We start from the raw sequence: 23,404 nt of genomic DNA, 5'->3' as shown, positions 1-23,404 counted from the left end.
ACCTACAGGCCGCACTCGACAATGCGAAAGACTGGAACCACCGGCATGAGGAAAGAAATCGCCAACGGGAGGAGAGAATGATCGCGGAGAATGCCGAGCTGCAGAGTCAGCGTACGACCCTTAAAGAAATGGTTGACAAGTTTTTCATCAAATGCAAGCTACTTTCGGAGCAAAAAGACGAATTATCTGATTCCTACTTCACCCTACAAGAAGAAAGAATCGTCAAACGGGAACAAGTCCGGGCCGCGTGTCAAAAAGAATGGGAGAAAGCTACCGAAGAACTCACCAAGCATTACGAGCAGTCTATCCAGCTCGTAACTGCGGATGCAAAGAACACTCAAGCCACCTATGAACTACTAGCAAAGAAGCTTCAGGCCAAGGTCGACGGCTTAAAACAGGAATTAGCAGCCGTCCGAGCACAACCCGACATGGATGAGACACGCATCAGAATACTGATCGAGAAACAGCGCCAGCACCTCACCAAAAAGGTCGAGGAAACATTAAGTCGCGCAGGAGACGAATGGGCAGCCCAAGCTGCCGAATTGCATATTTTACGCGTCGATGCCGAGAACCGACGGAAGGAGGGCCGCGGCTTTTACAAAATGGACGAAGCCAGCATAAAAAAAACCTGCGTGCAGATTTAACCGAGGATTACCAGTCCTTGGCAAAATCTCACACCGCGGCAATCGAGCAAATACTGGGGGACTTCAATGACGGTTAGATGTTGTTTCGCCTGGAAGCAGAAGCCTTCGAACAAGAACGACTCGCAGCCATCCCAACCAGCCCTCCAACGGCCACAAAGCAGAAGGAAGAACCTTCCAGCGAGGGGATCACGGACACGGCACAGGAGGAACTTGCCCCGGCCAACAGACCTCCCATGGACGCCCACACGGTACCAGATCCAGTCGCAGTAGAGGTCAGCACCCTCGAACCCACACCCCCACCAGAAGAATCGGTCGCACCTGAGGCGGACGCCCGAGAAGATATGACACCCCCGGACCAACCTCAACCCCCCGCACCGACAGTCCAACCAGACCACCCTACCACCACCCCGGACCCCGAAAACATCCTTGACATCTTAAAAGAGGAATGAAATGAGGATCACACCTAAAAGGCAATTTTTGTAATATTGTTAGTATTTTTGTAAGTCGTGGGTCCGACGGACAAGGTCCTGTCCCACGGGCGTGCCAGGTGTTGTCCAGAGGACAGAAATGTAAAATTAGGAAATTAGCAAACGTCGAGTCCGAGTATCACGGGCCACCGATGGCTCAGCTGTGTATTAGGGGAAACGTTATTTAAACGAGGACCAGTACCTCAGAGCGGGAGAGAAGAAAAATATAGGCGAAAGCACTAGCTTAGTCCCTCGTAACTAGATAATCTTGTAAGGTCACCGGCCGTAGGCCGTGTTCTGTAATCTTTTTTCTATCGCAGTAATATATCTGATTTGTGCCCATTTTGCTCCATGTGTCTGTGCTTTGATTCATACCTATGATTTCAGCGCCGCCCACACCTATCAAGATCTCGCTAGTGTTTTATCTCTGATCATTGTCTCTCTCACGACGCCTCTATTACGAGCCTTCACGTACCACGCCCTTGAATACCGATAGCCGCAGATCTATCGAAGGTGTTCACCCAAAGTGTTATGTACACATAACGTTGGTGAGGGTAGGTCACTAATATTTACATTAGTGAAGGGTATGTTCACTATTATTAAAAAGGGGACTAATGATTGGATAGAATGAATGATATGTGCATGCACTATCATGATTTAGACAACCAATGAATAGAGAGCCTTTTAGAAAGGCACATCTATTCAAGGGGCCTAGGAAAAGGTATAAATATGAGGCTTAGCTACCCTCATAGGGACCATCACGTCGGAAGGCTGCTGTCGTAGACACCGGTCGTACGCGATATGGCCATTATGAGTTTTTAGTCATGCCATTTGGGTTGACTAACGCTCCAGCCACATTCCAACAAGCGATGAATGATGTTTTCCGAGATCAACTCGGTGATTTTGTTGTCGTCTTCTTGGATGATATTTTGATATATAGCCGTACCTTGCAAGATCATGTTCAACATGTTCGATTTGTTTTGCGAAAGTTGCGTGACAACTCTTTCTATGCAAAACATTCAAAATGTGACTTCTTCCAAAAATCTATTGTGTACCTAGGTCATTTAATTACAGAAAATGGCGTTGAAATTGAACCTTCTCGTATTGAAAAGGTTAAACTTTGGCCCATTCCTCGTAATATTCGTGAACTTAGATCATTCTTAGGGTTTGTTGGATTTTTACGAAAATCAATTCGTAACTATTCCAAATTGACTACGCCATTAACTGACCTTTTAAAAGGTCATCCACGTAAGTCTGTCAAACCAATTTCATGGAATGAACAACTTGACAAATCATTTGAGACACTCAAGGAGCATGTGTGTCAGGCTCCCACTCTTCTATTACCAGACCCTTCTAAGCCTTTCTCAATTGAAACCGATGCTAGTGATTATGCTATTGGTGCCGTTCTTTATCAAGGTGGTCACCCTATTGCTTTTGAAAGTAAGAAGCTTGATGTTGCTCAATCTCGGTATTCGGTTCAAGAGAAAGAGTTGTTTGCGGTGATACACGCACTTAAAACATGGAGGCACTATCTCTATGGAAATAAATTTGTGGTTACAACAGACCATCAATCATTAAAGTATTTTTGTGACCAGCCCGATCTTGTTGGTCGTAAAGGCCGTTGGGCTGACCTTATGCAAGATTTTGATTTTTCCATACGATATCGCAAGGGTTCTATGAACACCGTTGCTGATGCTCTTAGTCGCATTAAAGAAGTTAACATGCTTAGCTTCACGGAAATAAAATCTGATCTTTTAGATCACCTTCGAGGGAAATACCTTGATGACAGTTATTTCTCAAAATACTGGACGAAAGCCGAATTTGGTTTAGATGCCGATACTAGCACCCTACCCTCGAAGGCGACCTTTCACATTACAAACGGTTTGCTCTACCGTAATGGAAAGGTCTGTGTTCCAGATTTACCAAATGTTAAACAGAAAATTTTTCATGAATGTCATGATGCACCATCTGCTGGTCATCCTGGAATACAACGCACACTCGTTCTCATCTCGTGTACTTTTTTCTGGCCTAAGATGCGCTCTGACGTGCATAAATACGTAACTCAATGCTTACAATGTCAGATTAATAAGTCAGAACGACTTAAAGCTGCTGGTCTTTTACATCCCTTAGATATTCCCAACAATAAATGGGAAAGTATCTCGATGGATTTTATTGTTAGTTTACCTCGTACACAGAGGGGTCATGATGCCATATGGGTTGTCGTTGACAGGCTAACAAAATTAGCTAGATTTATTCCTACAAAAACCACGGTAACCGCTCAACAGTTGGCTTATCAATTTGTTGATGAGTTATTTTGTTTTTATGGATTACCGATGGATATTGTTAGTGATTGAGATTCCAAGTTTACTAGTGACTTTTGGACTCAGGTCTTTAAGAAACTAGAAACTACGTTGAGCATGAGTTCCGCAGATCATCCTTAGTCTGATGGACAAACTGAACGAGTTAATCAAATTATTGAGGACATGCTTCGAGCTTATGTAGCAAAAACCCCTTCTAAGTGGGAGCAATACCTTCCTATCTTAGAATTTGCCTATAATAGCTCTAAACATACATCCACTGGATATAGTCCTTTTATGTTGATGTATGGTTTTCAGCCATGTGCCCCAGTTGATGTCACGATTCATCGTGATACATTAGACAGTACACGCAATTTTTTGCAAGACATGAACCAAATGTTGCATATTGCCAAAGAAAATGTCAAGACAGCTCAAGATCGTGCTCGATTTTATGCTAATCAGGATAGACGTCCTCGTGCATTTACTATTGGTCAAAAAGTTTTTTTGCGTGTCCCGACTGATTCTACGTCATTATCTACGGGCAAGTGCGCTAAGTTAGCCCCACGATATTGTGGCCCATTTGAAATCCTTAAGCGAGTTGGGTCATCTGCTTATCACCCTGCCTTACCTCGTAACGTTGGTATTCATCCTGTTTTTCACGTCAGTCGTCTAAAACCATTTTTAGGCTCTGGTGATAACACCACACAATCCAAGATCTTGTAACATTAGAGGATTTTTCTTACAAACCTCATGTTCCTGAACGAATTCTTGATTCTCGTACTAAACGTTTACGTTCTAAAGAGATTCGGCTATTCAAGATCAAATGGATGGATAAACCTATTGATGATGCCACATGGGAACGCGAGCATTCGCTTAAGGCACAATTTCCTCACTTTATATTGCAAGAGTGCAATCTTTTGAAGTAGGGGAGTATGTTATGTACACATAACGTTGGTGAGGGTAGGTCACTAATATTTACATTAGTGAAGGGTATGTTCACTATTATTAAAAAGGGGACTAATGATTGGATAGAATGAATGATATGTGCATGCACTATCATGATTTAGACAACCAATGAATAGAGAGCCTTTTAGAAAGGCACATCTATTCAAGGGGCCTAGGAAAAGGTATAAATATGAGGCTTAGCTACCCTCATAGGGACCATCACGTCGGAAGGCTGCTGTCGTAGACACTAGTGGTGCGGGCTAGGCTTTCGTCTCGACGATCGTGTTTATCTCTTCCAAGGTATTAGTCATCCTAATATCCGGCGGTATGGGACGTCGGTGGTAGGTTGGCTATGTCTAGATCATAGCTCGGGGGTGGTCGGGTGGAACGGGTTCTTCTATCCAATCTATTTTCTTCCTTTTTACTTGATTTGGTCTATTGATTAGTAATAGACTCTTAACACAAAGGAACGGGTAACATAGTTCGATTGAAGTCTCAGAGTCTGTTCCAACAAATAAATCAACTAAAAGGTCTTCATAAGGTTTTCCAAGGACTGTTGATGAGGAAAAGAAGAAGATTGGCTACAGAATCAAGAGAACTTGGATCTGATACCAGATGTTGGAAGTGGCCATGTCGATGCGGAACAAAACCAACAATTATCCTATGAAGATCTATATTTGATGATGAACAAAGTCATGAAGAACAACTCTACAAGATTCAATGGAGGCAACAATAACAAGAAACAAGATCAATAGAACAAGGAGACAGAGAGACACCAAGGTAGGCACAAAGATATGCAACTGTATTATTCTCCAAAGTTACAATAGCAACAACAACATCAATGAACAACCACATAAAGCAGGTTGCAAGGGTCAATTTAAATAATAACTTATCTAGGGTAACTACCCTTCCCAATATTTATGGATATGGCCTAAACCTAGTTTGTCCAATGGGACAATGTGAATACATCCATTATGAACCCGTATTCGACACTTTCGTCATTACCACGCCACAAATTAAATTTTTTTCCCAAAAAAAGATACTACATTGATACTAGTAAAGTGTCATAAGGCTATACATACAAGATATACCATACATTCCCTTTTTTCTAAATTCTAACCATTGGCTTAAATAAATACTTTGGTGTAGAGTAAAAGCACTCCACCTTACTAGAAAGCCGTCTATAAAATATACCTATGTCCCAAATGGCATGAAACTCCAATTGCTTAACCTCTGCTTGTTGCGTATTACCTTTTATACTATCCAACAAACCTTTGAGATTATGCACAATCTCTGTCCAAATCCCATAATTTATTTGGGTAGGTCTTTCAATCACACTTTGAAATACCTTCAAACATCGAGCCTTCAAAAATATACCAAATTGTAATACTACTTAACAATTGCCATATTTGTGGTTTATTAGTCTCTATTTGTGAATTCAAAGGTATCAAAAAAATTTCCACCAAACCATGTCTCATCACAATAGCATCTGCAACCACCTCTTGTTCTTATACCATACTAGGTTTATCTTGTAACACCACCCCCTATGTATACATTGCTCGAGTATATACTGGTATTAATAATGTTATGATTCGTTTCCATATGTCCATAGCAAAACCACAACTCCACAAACATAGCAGACTCTACTAGATCCATACAGAAATGGCACATGTTGTTTACATTCCCTTTTCCCCACCCATTAACTGATATAGGTTTATGAACCAACAACCAACGGAAACAAACAATTTTTCTACTCATTTTTATACCCCACACCCATTTCCAAAATTGTTTGAGATGTTGTGGAAAAAATGGGCCACAATTTATTCCATATCAATCATTGTAATTGTCCCATACATGATCTAGAAAAACTCCAACATGACTTAATATACCAAAGACTAGACAAAAGAACTTGATTGATTGTTAGCACTAGAAGTTTATCTTTACTCCAAAATAACAAATTTTCAATGATTTCCAATAGCAAAGGAGCAACTTGATTTTCAATAGAAATACTCAAACCTACTTGGCATCCCAAATATCTAGTTGAGTTGCCCTCTGTTGAATACAAGTGTATAATGGCCGTATTCACATTGTCCGATTTGGACAAACTAGTCTAGGACATATTTGTAATATGATCAAAGGGTAGTTTCCCTAACTCGGTTAGCATATAACTGAGTATGTAACTAGATGTTGGTTGCCGCCATTCTTTGTAACTTTGGTTTCGAATAATACAGTTACACCATTGTGCCTATATGTATCTGTGTTTCTCTCCCTACTGCACTTGGTTGATCTTGATATTTGTTTCAGTTGTCTTGGTTGCTCAATATGTTAGACTCCTTGTTGATATTGTTTACATCAACTCGTCGTTCTTCAACAAGTAGCGTTGTCCTTGTTTCCACATTGACGGTCTCTGTCCACAACATATGGTATCAGAGCAAAGGGTCTTCATTCTGCTACCGGCCGTCATTTGTCTTCAACAACATCCTTGATCTCACCTTTTTTGAAGACCTCAAGTTGATATTGTTTACATCAACTAATTGTTCTTCAACAAGTACTGTTGTCCTTGTTTTCACACTGACGGTCTCTGTCCACAACATTTGGTATCAGAGCAGAGGATCTTCATTCTACTATTGGTTGTCATTTGTCTTCAACAACATCCTTGATCTCACCTTTTTTGAAGACCTCAAGTTGATCAAATTTGTTAGAATAGATTCAAGATTTCAGTCAGACGGAAATCTCCTTCTCCAACACCCTCGAGAATCATTCTTCTCCGTAACCTCTTATTCTTTTGATAATCATTAGTTTGTTATGTATTACTAATAGTTAGTTAAGGGACTATATAGGACACTTTTATGGAACTCATTAGGCAACAATTTAAAAGGATATACAATAATAAAGAAAAAGAACATGGGAAAAATTTACCAAACATTTAAAACTATACACCATTTGAGAATGTATTCTTCTTGACCTTACAATGTTCATCATGAGGGGGACTAAATCACTTTGGCCCTTCACGAAGTTGCATTTGAATTTCATCATGAATGTGTATGCCTGTTTGTTTTTTTGTGTAAGTCACAACAAACCCTAACCCTAACACCTACATACTTGTGCGTAGGTCTTGTCGTAAATAACGATGAGGAATAGTCAACTTTTTGAGGCATCGTTCTATTCATTGCTTCTCAATGGGGGAGGGGAATATTTAGATACTTTGTGTGTAGGTCCCATTTTGAAAAATGTCGTTATGCAAAGTATTCCAGTGTGGAAACATCACATAGATTTTGCATGCATCACTAAGTGACACGGTTAGGATGCATGTTGTACGTTGTTTGCGACAATGAGCGACACGTTTTGGTAAAGAAAAAGGGGCATCAATTACTCCCTTGTTTCTAATAGTTCTTTTACATATAGTATTTATTTTGTAACTTTTTATTAAAAGTTTAGGTTATGAACTTAATATTACAAGATGCCACCACCCTTGCACATGCTAATGCATGATCACCAAATGGCATGCTTGCATGAATGACAAGTGATAATCATGCATGGACGAAAGATGAAAAATATGTATGGATTAAACCATTAAATTTATGCATGTGCTTTGATTTATTGATGAAGTATGGTTCATCGTCAATCTTTGGCATACTCTTCTAATCTTGGTTTTTATGTTAATACACTTACATTGTCCCTTATTTCCCTCTTCTTTTCTTTATTTTATTCTTTGAGTCGGTCTTGACTCTTGTTCTCAATTAGAGTGTTGATGAGTGTCTCAACATTGCATTTTATCATGAGGTTTTTTCATGCCACTCAAATAGAATAGGCTACCCCATACAGTGACTATGTGGAGAGGATCCAATAAAAATCATGTCCCCAATGAAATGGTTGAGATACGCACTCCCATGTCTACCAAGGCCATCATAGATTCGTGTTTGATTTTACAAGGTAAGCATAACAACCTATGACCGAAAGGAAAATACGTGTAAAAGTTTATACATCTCATTTAGGTTTTTAGCCTCCCTCACATTTTCATTAGTCCTATGCTATAAGGTTCTTTTGGATATCATATACGCTTTATCTTGGCCCTCAATGTTGCCCCAGTCTAGTTGTACCTCCTAATGTTTATGTAGCAATGATCTTACTTACACCACCTATTGACTTGCATTTAATTTGTGACATTGATTTATTGACAAATACATCAAATAATTTGTGCTATGATTAGTATGGGGCTCACAATGAACCATATAAAATATCAAAGTGTCATCTAAGAATATCAACAAAGAGCATGGTATGACTAGTAATCCATGTGATGCCAATTTGATACTAGAAATAATTTATAAAGCAAATCATAATCGGACCAATTTGATTCTTAAAGAAATTCAAATGTCCACTACCACGTAAGTGGTCTTTGTAATAATGATCCTAGTATAAAGATGTTAATATGGTGAGAAGTGCATGATTACAAAGGAATGCGTTTCATGATCAATTTATCATCAAAATGCAACGAATATGTCAATAGTGACAAGAAATTATATGTTACACACAATGAAAAGAGATGCACCACATAAGATCAATTAGATTTCCTCATAAATCTTTGTTTATACTAGCTTATATAATAAAACTAAATCATGTTTTGGAAAAAAAAATAAAAAAATAAAAAAATAAAACTCAATCATATAACAACATTAAGATTGTGGGTTAAAGTCTAGAACAATCAAATATTTGTTAATTATGGAATACAATGAGATACACTTTGATCATGCCGTAGTGCCAACTCAATGTGAAATATAATGAGATACGCTTTAATAATGTCATAGAGCCAACTCCATATGGAATACAACAATATACACTTAAATCATGTCATAGGACCAGCTCAAAATAACTTCAGCTTCACAAGAACAATGAATGTTTTAAAGTTTAGTTACCACAACTTTTAAACAATCCAAGTTTCATTGTAATCATCCCATAGAACAAACTTTAAATCAATTAACAATTTGGTCCTTGAAAGTGGGTTTAGGGCATCAAATGTAGTACTCGTTGCTCATTTACAATATGTTATATTAATAGATATGAAATTTGATGAGACACAATTTAGTCATTGCATAAACCACCCTACGTTCGCATATATAATCACTTTCAAAAGGTGAATGGAAGTGTCTCTTTATTGGGTCAATGATACACTTCATATCAGGAACATAGCTAGGTATCCCATGTCCACTAATTGTAGGGCTTTAGATATTGCTTTGACAATGAGGGCAATTTGACCTTTTAGAAGTGAGCGAAGACAATAACATCTACAATCATTTATATTCTAAGATGTGGGGATCCTAGAGCATAAGCATTTCAATGATAAGTTGCAAGGAACCTTCATACATTTCATTGCCACCATGGTCAATGATAAAATTCCTCATAAAGTGGATCACAATAATGTTAGGACTCCAGAGGATTCTTTTTTTTTTTCCAAAAAAATATTGCTTCGCATTAGTTAGCAAACAAATTTACATCATAGAACTCTCAAAATTCCTCTCAACAGCCCTCACTCTGGCCTTCCCACCAAAGCGGACATAGTCCCCACCTCATTTTCAACAAACGTATCCAAACAACTCCAATAACCTAGTTATTTGTACCATAACTATACAAAAACATGCCCATTATTACATCCAATTAAATGATAACAACATGCATATATAAAGCATGATGGTATTACTATTTGGCAAATGTTTATGGGAATTCATACTTGCATATGTGTATATACATACGTATTGACCAGGGTTTCAAACACTTGTGAGTATGCAAACAAAAAAAACCCACTTTACCTAAACATCCATCCCTTAAACATGACCCGTATGTTGATTAATACGTAAAGTGGTGTGAAAATGCAAACTACCATTGCTTCAAAGTCTCGCTACTCTTATGTGGCACATTCAAAGTGGTTTTTTTAATCCTAGCAACAAAACATATGTACAAAGTTTCAGAGTCGTGAACATTCATAATCAACATTAGCTACGACATTGAATATGTCATACATATATTTATTTCATCTATGAGCACAACCTTGCATTGAGTTAAGCTAGCACGTAAATTATAAACATGAGAGAAAGAGAGAGGTTTCATTTAGTCCCATTGGTAAATGAGTGTCTATATTACATAATGTATTCAGAATAACGTGCAAATCCATGGATAATATACTTGTGAATCATGATGATGGTATAGAATATTCAATTAACATAAGCCTATATTCTCTTATATGTATTGTCTTCCCACACATGCATGGTCTTCTTTCTTTAAAAAATCTCCAATGTTAATAAAGACAATTTCATTTGCACCCACATTAAAAACGTATTCTATGTTTGGTGATTGCAAAGTTTGGGGTTGTTTCCCGTGAACGTATTATTTTTTTATAATCCAAAAGCAGGTCTTGCATTGCATAAAAGTATGAACCGGTCGAGTTGTATCTGAATAAAACATTGTGTGTATTACAATGTTTGTCACGGTTTCGCGCAATGCTCACATAAAGCAACCTTCTTTGCTTAACAAATCTTGTACAATGTACTTATTGTTAAAAACACTTGAAGCAAACTTTACAACACGTACACGAAACAAAAGTTGGACGCGCATAACATTTGATCAGTCACTATTAATGACAGCTTTATGCAAAAGCTTTGAGAGTCTATTAATAAACCCCCCCCCCCCATTTTTTCTCTAAAATTTGTTGGGAACATAGTTTTGTCGGGAAGTCGGAAGCTATACCGAGTTGTATTTCTCCTTTCCACGCTTGAAAGAATATTGAAATAAGCAAGAAGTACAAGAGGCACTTAGAAAACCACGACAAAAAATACATTGTCTCGTGTAAAATATAACGAGATTGTCGAAAGTCGGAGTGGGCATAAGGGCGAACGAGGCCTTAAAATAAAGAGTCATGGGTTAGCGAGTGGAACAAAGCCCAGCATTACGAAAGCGCGTACACATGATAAAAAATAAAAAGCAACAGAAATGCGTATGTGTGTGAGGAAACCAACGAGGTGATTAAAGAGACATATAAAAAGTCTTGCACGTGTCAGTTCGGACATGGGCATATAATTTATACATACGAGACACAGAGAGAGAGAGAGAGAGAGAGAGAAAGAAGATGGTGTAAGAGTAACAACATTTTGCCCATACTTAAACTTTTACGCGGTGAATATCTTGGTGCGTATCGGGGAAAGAGGTGTCCTTACCCTATGAAATGGTTGCTTCGGACTTGTGGGACCCCTCCCCCCCCTCTCTTGTTGGTTCGGAGAAAATACGTGGTACAAGGAATGAAATCCGGGGGAATAAGAGATGATGCCGTGTGCTTGTGGCTTCCTGTAAGTTTTAGCGGTATTTTGGTCACACGCAGGTGGGTCTTAGTAACTAACTCTATCCTTTCAAAGAGGAGCGAGTGGACAATAGGGAGGCCAAATTTTCCTAGGGCGACATGCGTACTTGGACAAGGCACTTGGGGGGGCCCATGCCAATGTGGATGGTTTAGGGTGCCCAACATGCAGCAGAACATATGGCCAGGTGTGAAACCAAAATCTTCAGCTTGGAAAAAAACAAACCAACACAAAAAAAAAAGCAGCAATAAAATACATATTGTGCTCATAGAGTGTGAAAGCAAAAACTTTTGGTTTGAAAAAAAAGCAGCAGGAAAATACCCTGCAGCTAGCTAGCTATGTCTCCATTCTTCTTCTTCTTCTTCTTCTGATTTTTACTTCATTCTTTGCCCTTTCAATGTCCAGCCTCTCTGTTTAAATAATAATGTAAAATAAATGAAATGATATGACATGAAATAGGAATAAAATAAAAATAAAAAACTGAATTAATAAGTCAAGAAAAAAAAAAAAACAACAAAACATTGCAGGAAAAAAAAAGATTTCAATTTTTTTAATGGAAGTCGCATGCAGTTGAAAATAAACCAATTCATTTAATTAGAGAGAGAAAAAAAAACAAATTAAAAAAAAGGAATTAAAAAAAAAGGGAAACTCTAATCAAAACCCATTATTTAAATAAATGGTTCTAATTTTTATTTATTTATTTTTCCACTAAATATTGTTTAAGTTTTCCTGCTTCTTGTTCCCCAAGTCCAAAAATGATAGTATTTGATGGGGTATATTTGTGTTTATTTATTATTATGATCTAAAATATATACAGAGACAGGTAGATCTTCCAAGAAATTTCCAAGAAGCTTCTAGAGAAGCTTCATATAAAACAGTGCATCAGAACAGGGGAGTCCGTTGTCATATGCACAACAGATGTTCTGATATGTACATACATCTCTAAATCCACACCATATTTCATCATGAAATTATTGATGCATTCATGACGGTTGGTACCCCTCCATAGCTATACCTGCAAAAAAAAAGAGATCTATATCTACGACATTGGCTCAATATAGTTAGTTACCATACTATTTATTTGGTGGCTTAAGAGGCTGAGATGGAATCAAGAGAAGAACCAACAACACGACCTTATCCTGCTTGGGCTAGATCTGTAGATCAATGCCTGCATGAATATAGAGTTGATATTTCATCTGGGCTTTCTGATGTGGATGTACAAAAGAGGAGAGAAAAGCATGGATATAATGAGCTTGAGAAACAAAAGGGGAAGCCAACATGGAAGCTTGTGCTAGAGCAATTTGATGATACATTAGTGAAGATTCTTCTCCTTGCGGCTTTCGTCTCATTCTTGCTGATTCTCTTTGAAGGAAACCAATTTGAAACAGACATTGGATTATCTGCATATGTCGAGCCACTAGTTATACTCGCTATATTGGTTTTGAATGCATTGGTGGGTGTATGGCAAGAAAGCAACGCTGAAAATGCTCTCCAAGCTTTGAAAGATCTTCAACCAGATAAGGCTAAGGTGATAAGAGAAGATCTTATGGTATCAGAAATCCCAGCTAGAGAGCTTGTTCCCGGAGATATTGTAGAGCTGAAAGTGGGTGATAAGGTGCCCGCTGATATTAGGCTTGCAAAATTAACCACAACTACACTAAGAGTAGAACAAAGCTCTCTTACTGGTGAGAGCACCGCTGTGTTAAAAACTACCTCAGCTACTTCATCAGATGATATAGAAATTCAAGGGAAAACATGTATGCTCTTCTCTGGCACTACCATCGTAAATGGAAATTGTGTTGGTATTGTCATTAGCATTGGGATGGACACGGAGATTGGAAAAATCCAATCACAAATCCAAGAAGCTTCCTTGGAAGATCATGACACACCGTTAAAAAAGAAGCTAGATGAGTTTGCTGAAACACTCACAATAGTGATTGGATCTATTTGTTTCTTTGTGTGGATGATCAACTACAAGAATTTCTTGTCTTGGGAGATGGTCAATGGATATCCTTCAAATTTTACATTCTCGATCCAGAAATGCACGTACTATCTAAAGATAGCTGTTGCACTAGCTGTGGCAGCTATTCCTGAAGGTTTACCGGCAGTGATAACAACATGCTTGGCATTGGGAACAAGGAAAATGGCTCAAAAAAAAGCCATTGTCCGTAAGCTTCCTAGTGTGGAGACATTGGGTTGCACCACTGTGATTTGCTCAGATAAAACGGGTACCCTTACAACCAACCAGATGTCAGTTGTAGAGTTTGTAGCCAATGGTCACTATCCAGGATCCTTAAGAGAATATCAAGTGAAGGGTACTACTTATGATCCAAAGGACGGAGGTATTTGTGGATGGCATAATGAAGGTAAGATGGATAGTAACATGCAAAGCATTGCTGAAATTGCGTCGTTATGCAACGATTCTCAAGTTGAATGTACATTGGGTCAATTTCGAGCTATTGGCATGCCTACAGAAGCAGCTCTCAAGGTGATTATTTCTGGAAGAAGGGAGTTTTATCTTGACATAGTTGAGAAATCAGCAAGGTGAAATATTAACATCTACATGCACTTGCAGATTTTGGTAGAGAAAATGGGCATTCCGGACAAAGAAGGATTGAGTAAACTGGATCAACAGGCATCGATAAACCCACAGTATGATCAAAGAGTAAAGCTAGGTTGTGATCAAGCTCTCTCTCTCTATATATATATATTTATATATTTTTTGATTCATTGATTAGTTGCAAATGGAAGGATAATGTACTTTTTTATGTGTCAATATCATGATTGTGGACTAAATTGTTATGTAGTCACCTGTGACTGGTGGGCTCAAAAAAGGAGACGATTGGCACTTCTAGAATTTGATCGAGTTCGGAAGTCTATGGGTGTGATTGTCCAAACCATTGATGGACACAACAAGCTTCTTGTGAAGGTAACACTCTACATGAACCCTCAAGGTCTTCAATGCTTGTGAATATGCACAAAATTTCAAATATCTTCCCATATTCAAGATACTTTTTCTCATTCATTTTCCTTCCATGTCACTTTGTTAATTTTTCTTGTTTTATATTTAAGGGCGCTGTTGAAAATATTTTGGAGAGAAGTTCATTTCTTCAATTGGCTGATGGAAATGTTGTCCCCCTGGATGATGAATCACGGGCTGTATTGCTTCATAAGATGCAGAGTATGACTTCACAAGCATTAAGATGCTTAGGTTTAGCATTCAAAGAGGACCTCAAGGAATTTAAGGACTATGATGGTGAAAACCATGCAGCTCATATTCTCTTGCAAGAACCAGCTAATTATGGCAACATTGAGAAGGATCTTATATTTGTGGGTCTCCTTGGATTGAGAGTAAGTTTTGATGTTTTAGAAGCCACGCAAGGTGAACTTGAGTGCTCAAATATTTAACTGGTTTTGAATTTGTGTTGTTGTTTTGTTCACCTTTAGGACCATATGCTGAAATGGTTTTGATCTTGTGTTATTGAACTTTAGAACCACATATTGAGCTAGTGTGAATATTTTTGCATGGTTTTGTTGAACTTTAGGATCCTCCCCGGAAAGAAGTTCCACAAGCAATCAATGATTGTGGAGAAGCTGGTATAAGAGTCATGGTAATTACCGGAGATAACCAGAACACTGCCGAAGCCATATGCAAAGATATAGGAATATTCACCGAGGATGAAGATCTGACATCAAAGAGCTTCACTGGAAGGGAATTTTTGTCCTTGCCTTTGAAGAGTCGCATGGAAATATTGGCCGGTTCCGGTGGCCGTGTTTTCTCCAGGGCTGAACCCAAGCATAAGCAAGATATTGTCAGAATGCTGAGAGATGCTGGTGAAGTAGTTGCCATGACTGGCGATGGGGTGAATGATGCTCCTGCCTTGAAACTTGCTGACATTGGCGTGGCTATGGGCATATCAGGAACAGAAGTATGTGGTTGATTTTGAAGCACCTCAATTCAGCCACATGTATATGTATATGATACCTCTAACCAAATTAATAATGTCTGTACTTGATTCATGTAGGTGGCCAAAGATGCAGCAGACATGATTTTGGCTGATGATAATTTCAGCACCATTGTTGCTGCAGTCGCGGAAGGTCGATCGATTTACAGCAACATGAAGGCATTCATTAGGTATGGCATGAACAAACAAAAAGACAACTATGTCAAAGGTTATAAATGGTTGTCCTTAAAAACTATTTTACAAAGGGATGCATGGAGAAACCAAGACTGTCAATGAATGGAAAAGAGATGCACTATCTAATAAGTTTCTCTTTATGATAGGTATATGATATCTTCAAACATTGGGGAAGTGGTATCTATTTTCTTGACTGCTGCATTAGGTTTACCAGAAGGTTTGATCCCAGTCCAACTTTTATGGGTAAACCTTGTGACTGATGGACCACCTGCGACAGCACTTGGATTTAACCCTCCAGACATATACATCATGAAAAAGCCGCCTCGAACAAAACACGATTCACTAATCAATGCATGGATTTTCTTTCGATACTTGGTATGACCAACGACATAAAAATGTGTTCTTACATTATTTCTGCTTGTTTTCTTAATTTACTTGTATTTGTTTTAGGTGATTGGTCTATATGTTGGCGTGGCCACGGTAGGGATATTTGTCATATGGTACACACATGGATCGTTCTTGGGGATTGATATCTCCACTGACGGTCATACATTAGTGAGCTTCTCTCAACTCACAAGGTGGGGTGAATGCCACAATTGGGAGGGTTTTTCGGTTGCTCCTTTCATGACAGGGTCGGAAATGCTCAATTTTGGTGACAACCCATGTGAGTATTTCACGAGAGGGAAAGTAAAAGCAACGACCCTTTCACTCTCCGTGCTTGTGTCGATAGAAATGTTTAACTCTTTAAATGCGTTATCAGAGGATGGAAGCCTTCTTGTGATGCCTCCTTGGGCCAACCCTTGGCTTCTTCTAGCAATGTCCACATCATTTGGACTCCACATCTTGATACTCTATGTTCCTTTCCTCACAAGAATATTTGGCATTGTCCCACTCACCTTCCATGAATGGTGTTTGGTCTTGTTAGTGTCTTTTCCTGTTATACTAATAGATGAGTTGTTGAAGGCCGTGGGTAGGAGCTTATCACAACCATCCCACCAACAATCAAAGAAGATTAAACAATTGTGATCTTTGTTACTGTGAGTAAAATTTAACCCCATATAAAGGCATCAATGGTTGCCCATAGAAGAAACTTCATTGGCTTCATAGAAAATAGAGATAAAGCCATGGAACTCCAAAGAAGAATGAAATTGCTTGCATGACAATATCTTAACCAATTCATTCAACCATGTGAAACTATGGGGTTAGAAACTTAATCCAACCATAATGTGGAGAGTTGTGCGAAGAAATATGTTTGTAAATCATCATAGTGAAGAATAATCATTGTGAAAGCCATCATAGAGCTTGATGTTGTAACCAATACATTCAAATTTGTAACCTGTTCAATACAAGATATGCAAAGATGATAAAAGATTATTCATTTGCCTTTGTACTTTGTACATTTTAAAATATATTGAATTATGATATTCGCATAAGCTTGGCAATAAAAATATCTTGGGTGCTGAACATTAAACCAAGTGGTTAAGCCATGGATAGAGTCTTCAAGGTCAAAGTGTTAAAATAGGGCTAGCATTTCTCCAAATGTAGTTAATCTCATTATCTATCTTTTAAAGGCATGTGGTATAATGAGGCCATTTGAAGAGGCTTTTAATGATAAAAATGCTAGCATTCCTTAGCCGTAGTTAAACTCTTTATCTATCTTGAAGGCATGAAGTATAATATGGGCATTTCAAGACAGAATGAATTAAATTGGCCTAATGGGAAATTCTAAATCATATGCATTCAAGAGGAAAAAGAGCATGAAAAATGTGAAAGTTCAACTTCACAAGATTATGTCATTGCTAATTGAGAAGATAGATTTTCACTTTCAATACATATTGAAATTGTAAGAGTTTTTTATTTAGCTTGGCAGATTAACCATTTGGATTGCCAAGCTTGAAACATGACCTAAGCTACTTACATGAATTATAGGGTCATTGTACAATATAAATTAATTCATACATCATAAACTATAACACCTCCCAATATGTTAAATAAATCCAGATCACAAGTTTTATTGCTCATGTCTTCGTATTAATTTTGTAGACTTATATTTTTCTATATATTTTAAAGCTGTTAAACTTGAAATTGATTTATTGTGTAATGATTCATTAAATGGCAGTTCAGGTTCAAAGGATCGTTTAAATTACACATCAGTGATGTAAAGAATACTGCATTGTGTTTATACATAAAACTTGAGTATAGAATAAAATATACACATATAGTGATACTTGCACTTTTGCCAAAGTAAACTTTTCTTCCATGTAATGTTGGTTGATTGGGAAAAAACATAAAAGTTACTTTATAATATTAAGTGTGACATCAAAACTACTTTGCTGTTTTCTGTCTCAATTCATCTCATTAATAACATTGCTCATTGTATGAGATTGTGTAGTGCAAGGCTGAAAGGTATGATTTTATGGAATCCCTAAACAACCTTAAATTTGTATGTTTGACGGCCTTATCTCTCTCTCTCTCTCTCTCTCTCTCAAATCATAATTATAGTTTTTCACTAGTTTTGAGAGAGCAAGGGAGAAATGTTATTTAGAGATGGGAGTATAGTTATGATTACAGTGTGAAGGAGAGTTTCTCACCTTCTTAGAGTTTGTGTGTATATTGGATTCAATCATAGATATATTTGTGTATTTGAAGTCTCATGCATGGTCATTTGTTGCTCAACATAAAATGGCATAATGAATCAATGCTATTACATACGTAGAGATATTACATGAAAGTCATGCTATTACATAGAATGTGACATTATTTTCCTTAAACATTGGCATGAGGGTAATGTTTGGTGCAAAGGGTTAGATGCATGATGATCATCTCACCCTTCATTTTGTTGAAGCATTTATTTTGTGGGCAATGTTGGTGGGTGTGGGTCACATGTGGCGTCAACACATTTTGTATAGTCAATGAGGTGGCACAAGCACAAATTTCCTACATGCTTTGTTGTATCACAACTTTGGGCTTCATTAACTATTTATGATCTTGTTTTCTGATTTCAATGTGTTTTCACTGATGAAGCTAGAGCTTCACCCTCCATAGTGACCCATCATATAAGGCAATGTTTGATTACCTTCATAATTGGCGTCTATAGTACAAATAGAGCATAAAAAATGGATTCTTGTTTGATGATCTACATGGAGTATATAGGTTGAATGTGATTGAGCTATGCTGGCTTTTTGTCCTCAAAAGAGTTGGTTTTAATGCAACCCGGTTTTACATCACTTGTGAGGGTTTAGCTTCCTATAAGATCCTCATATGCATTAGTAGGGATGACAAGGGTTTTTTGCATCAAAGGGATACCTAACATATTCATGTTGTTGACATGTGGGGCAATGCCTTCGGGCCACAAACATAGTAATAGTTCTCGAACACAATTTTAATATTGCTCTTGTACATACGCCTGCAACACCTTCTTGGATCTCTCGACTTTGAGCATGATTACTATGTTATTGTATCCTTCAATATCCATAAATTTTGGAGGCACGTTCAACCAATGCAATGATATAACTTGTATGGGTACTACGGATCCTTAATGTTATTTGAATTTTGAATTACACCTTAGCAATGTGATGCATGAATTGTACCTAAATCAATTTGATGTGAATTTTAAATTTTATACAAATTTTGAATTACACCCTATGCGATATATTATTAAACATGACTTATATCCAAATCCCATGGAAACAATAGATAAGCATGGCAAGTATCATCCATCATGATGGTTTTATGTGGTGTTCCCACACCCAAAACAATGTCTTTTGAAGGTCAAATTCAATGTGAACCTTGAATGGACGAATTGTACTCAAATTTGATAATACATTGTCACCTTATGTCAACTAGTCTTACACTTTAAAGGGTTTATGTTGCCACAATAATCTCATTGTTGCATGTGAAACAACAAGAGTTTTTTGTATCATCTAGATGTTTTAACATGAGTATTTTTTTTACAAAAGAAGAAGAAGAGAGTTTGATGAATCATGGCAAAGCTCATTATGAAACTACATCAATTGCATACCTTGTTGATAACAGGGATGTAGAATCAATACTAGTGTGAGCAAACTTGGAATTACTATGAATTTGATATGTCATACACCTCTATCAAAGGGGTCTATCTAGAGCACTTAGCAAAAGTATGCATCAAATATTGTCCCATTGGCTAGTTTTCAATGCAAAAAAGGCAAGGGTTTAGGAAGGATAATCAAACTTCCCTTTCACTCACCCAATTCGCATAAATACAATTCTCTGTGTGACCATCTCATCTATCATAGGAAGAGTTCACGAGGAAAGGCCATGAATGGTTTGAAAGACCCCCTCATGTTCACTCACCCATGACTCACATAAATATAGTTTTTGTGTGATCCAAGGTGAGATTTGTCTAAGATAAACGAATGAAAGCAATGAGATGTATATGATCGGTTGCCCCCATTGGTTCACTCTGATCCGTATAGACACATTTTTTGCATGCAATCCCTCATGAGATGACCCAAGGAAAAGTTGCTTGAGAGGAAGGGGTGAAAGTGATTTGTGATGTAGATGATCAAATGCCCCATAAGTTCACCCTGATCTGCATAAACATGATTTCTACGTGCAATCCCTCGTGTGATGACCCAAGGAAGAGTTGTTCAAGAGAAAGCAATGAAAGTTGTTCATGATGTACAGACAATCAGATGCTCCGTTGTTCACCTTGACTTGCATAAACATTGTTTTTTGTGTGCAATCCCTCATGTGATGACCCAAGGAAGAGTTATCTAAGAGGAAGGAATGAAAGTGGTTTGTGATGTAGATGATCAGATGTCTCATTGGTTCACCCAAGGAAGAGGAAGAAGAATTCCTCACGTGATGACCCAAAGAAGAGAGAGTTGTCAGAGAGGAAGGAATGTGAGCGGGAGGTGATGTCAATGATTCAGATGTCCTGATCAGCCCATCCCAAGTCCACATAAATAATAGACGGGTTTTCTATGTACACTCAAGATCCATGGTATGTTGAACCCAAGGAAATAGTTGTTGGAGGAAGAGAGAGAAATGAGAGAGAGAGAGAGAGGGTTGCCAATGGAAAATAGGTGGCACAAGGTCATGGGTTCAACCCCTACATTCCACAAATCCATGCTATGATGAACCCAAGGAAAGAGTTCTTGGAGGAGGAGAGAGAAGGGAGAAAGAAAAATATATTAACGTCTTCTAAGGCCGAAATTGGCCCATAAGACAATTGGTTTACAACAAAATAGGGTGTTTATCCAATCATAAAAATAAAATAAAATAGAACTTAAGTTAAAAGAGTTCTAGTATTGTACAAAATGTGTTACGGTGCAACATGTTCTACAAAGGAAATGACATTGTACTAGGCCTAGTTTCATTTCCATCCAAGTCTCTCAAAAAGAAGTGGGAGGTCAACGGGTTTCGACATGGGTGTGGTGTGTGGTCCCAATGCAAAAGGTACCGCAACCATACATTCTAGGTGGTGTAACTCACACTCCCTTATCTTTTGAATTGCTTCTACACCACGTCGAGTTGCTTTGAAGCCTGACATCCAAGGACATTTGGTTGTTCTTTGGTTTTTTTATTCAACAAGAGAGAGGCCGAGTGGTGCAAGTGTGTCCATATTCGTTGTCTCCCTCTATCCCTGAAAATTTCAATGGTTACATGTTGGTGAATATTAGAAAGGTTATTGTTAACATTTTGTAGCTTATTCTCTCTATGTTGTTTTAGCTCTAAGATATATCTACCTAATTTCTTTATATCTGGAGTATCTAATAGTTTGGAGAGGGTGGGAGAGGGTCCGAGTATGTCTTGGTATTTTGCCCTTATCTCAGCGTAAGTTGGACACTTGCATGAAAAGTGATACTCATCCTCTATCTCCATGTGACATAATCTACATATCATTTCCTCTTTATGGACTCCACTAGTACGACAATTCTCAATCTCAAGATGGTGAGATGATATTCTAAGTTGTCCAATCGCAACCCTTAGTACATTTGGTAAGAACGTATCTAGATATTTTGGTCATGTAATAAAACCTAACTTAGAGAAGTGCATGAAGTGTTCCTTGTAGTATAACATTTTAGATGGGAGTGACTCTAGTGGGTTGATCCATCTATATCGAGTGTAAAATTGCCATATTTCTATTACCCTCCTCATGAGAGATTAAAGTGTTATCAGTCTCATGGTTGTACCTAATGGGAGGTAGGTTATTAATGTCTAGGCCATTTGCAAGAAGCCAACTCACCCTAATGCTATACCAAGAGCTAGTATCTCCGAACTGATAAAGTGATCAAGAATGCCTCAAAAGCTTGATGAGATATCCTTTCTTGTGGTTGGTTATGTATCCTATGAATAAAAACTACAAGTTGGAAAAGCGTTTCTACTAACATCGGGGGTAAAGTAAGCTCTACTTTAATAATGTCATGTGGTACTATTGATTTGCTTCCGAGTTGACGCGATAACATCGTCACGAATGGTCTCTCTAATTGCGTCCACATGAAATATAGTAGCCCTGGAGCCCAAACCATTGATGCATACATGAGGGAAGGGGTCCCTGATGAGTCAAAGAGCCATCCCTTAGTCTGTGGCTCTTGAAAGTATATGCCTGGTGGCATTGTCTCTCTAAGAGTGAGAGAGAAATAAATAGATAGATAAAGAGTAGCCCAATGGAGTCCTGAACGTCATGGGTTCAACCCCTACATTCCATAATGGCAAGAGTTGTTGGAGGAGAGAGAGAGAGAGAGAGAGAGAGAGAGAGAGAGAGAGAGATTATATTATCGTCTTCGGAGGTTGTAAAAGAATACGTTGTGCGGAAGCAATAGAAAATAGAACACAGAAACGCAGGTTTAATGGAGAGCTTAGGATATACACAGTACGCGAGAGAGACAGGGAGTGAGAGAGAGAGCACACAGAAGCTCTATTAAAAAATAATACTCAATTTGTACATCGTATGTGTCCAACGAACACTTTTATACAAGTCCGTACGGACTGACAGAAGTACGGTGTACTTCAATGCTCATACAAACGTCTGACACTAACTATGAGACATTAACTACCTAGTAGTCTAGGCTACTACTAGGCTTCCGGTTACTGTTTGATCCAGCTAACCGGCTCCCCAGCTCACCGGCTCAATTGTTCACCGGCTTGCCGATCCATCTCACCGATCCGGCTTCATCCTTCCGGATGCCGATCTGGATCCGGTTGAGCTTGTCGCTCAACACTCCCCCTCAAGCTCAACTTGAGGTCGGATCGTAGTGTTAGTCTCCATGGCAGCCGGTCCTTCCACCCGGCTCCTTCAGGCGTCACTCCGCCTCGATCGCGCTCCTGGTCCGGTCCGATTTCGTTTGCCGCGACCATTCTGATTCTGCGCACCTCGACCTCCTTGGTCGGCTTGTCTACTCAACATGCCCAATTTAGCTCCCTTGCTGTTGTGACTTCGTCGATTCCTTTGTGTTGGCATCAACTTTTGCTGCCTTCTCATCATCTTTGTGTTGCCGATTCGCCGATTCCTTTGTGTTGGCATCGACTTTCGCTGCCTTCTCATCATCTTGGCCTTGAATTGATCCGATTCTTCCGAATCCGTTT

General features: G+C 38.4%; 1 protein-coding gene across 1 annotated transcript; it reads left to right on the top strand.

Moving 5' to 3' along the window:
* The first annotated feature begins 12,631 nt into the window (after window positions 1–12,631).
* Window positions 12,632–17,202, top strand: LOC147851065 (calcium-transporting ATPase, endoplasmic reticulum-type-like). Its single transcript, XM_087335455.1, has 8 exons — window positions 12,632–14,184; window positions 14,272–14,371; window positions 14,504–14,625; window positions 14,769–15,047; window positions 15,242–15,625; window positions 15,722–15,831; window positions 15,982–16,210; window positions 16,286–17,202. Exons 1-8 carry the CDS (start codon window positions 12,799–12,801, stop codon window positions 16,859–16,861), a joined length of 3,186 nt encoding a protein of 1,061 aa, XP_087191581.1. The 5' UTR covers window positions 12,632–12,798; the 3' UTR covers window positions 16,862–17,202.
* Window positions 17,203–23,404: the final 6,202 nt, after the last annotated feature.

The sequence above is a fragment of the Azolla caroliniana genome, unplaced genomic scaffold, assembly GCF_043228905.1.
Source record: "Azolla caroliniana isolate FFs.n. ecotype wild unplaced genomic scaffold, voAzoCaro1.0.p SCAF_20, whole genome shotgun sequence".
NCBI classification, from domain to species: domain Eukaryota; kingdom Viridiplantae; phylum Streptophyta; class Polypodiopsida; order Salviniales; family Salviniaceae; genus Azolla; species Azolla caroliniana.
This window is presented reverse-complemented; position numbering and strand designations above follow the sequence as displayed.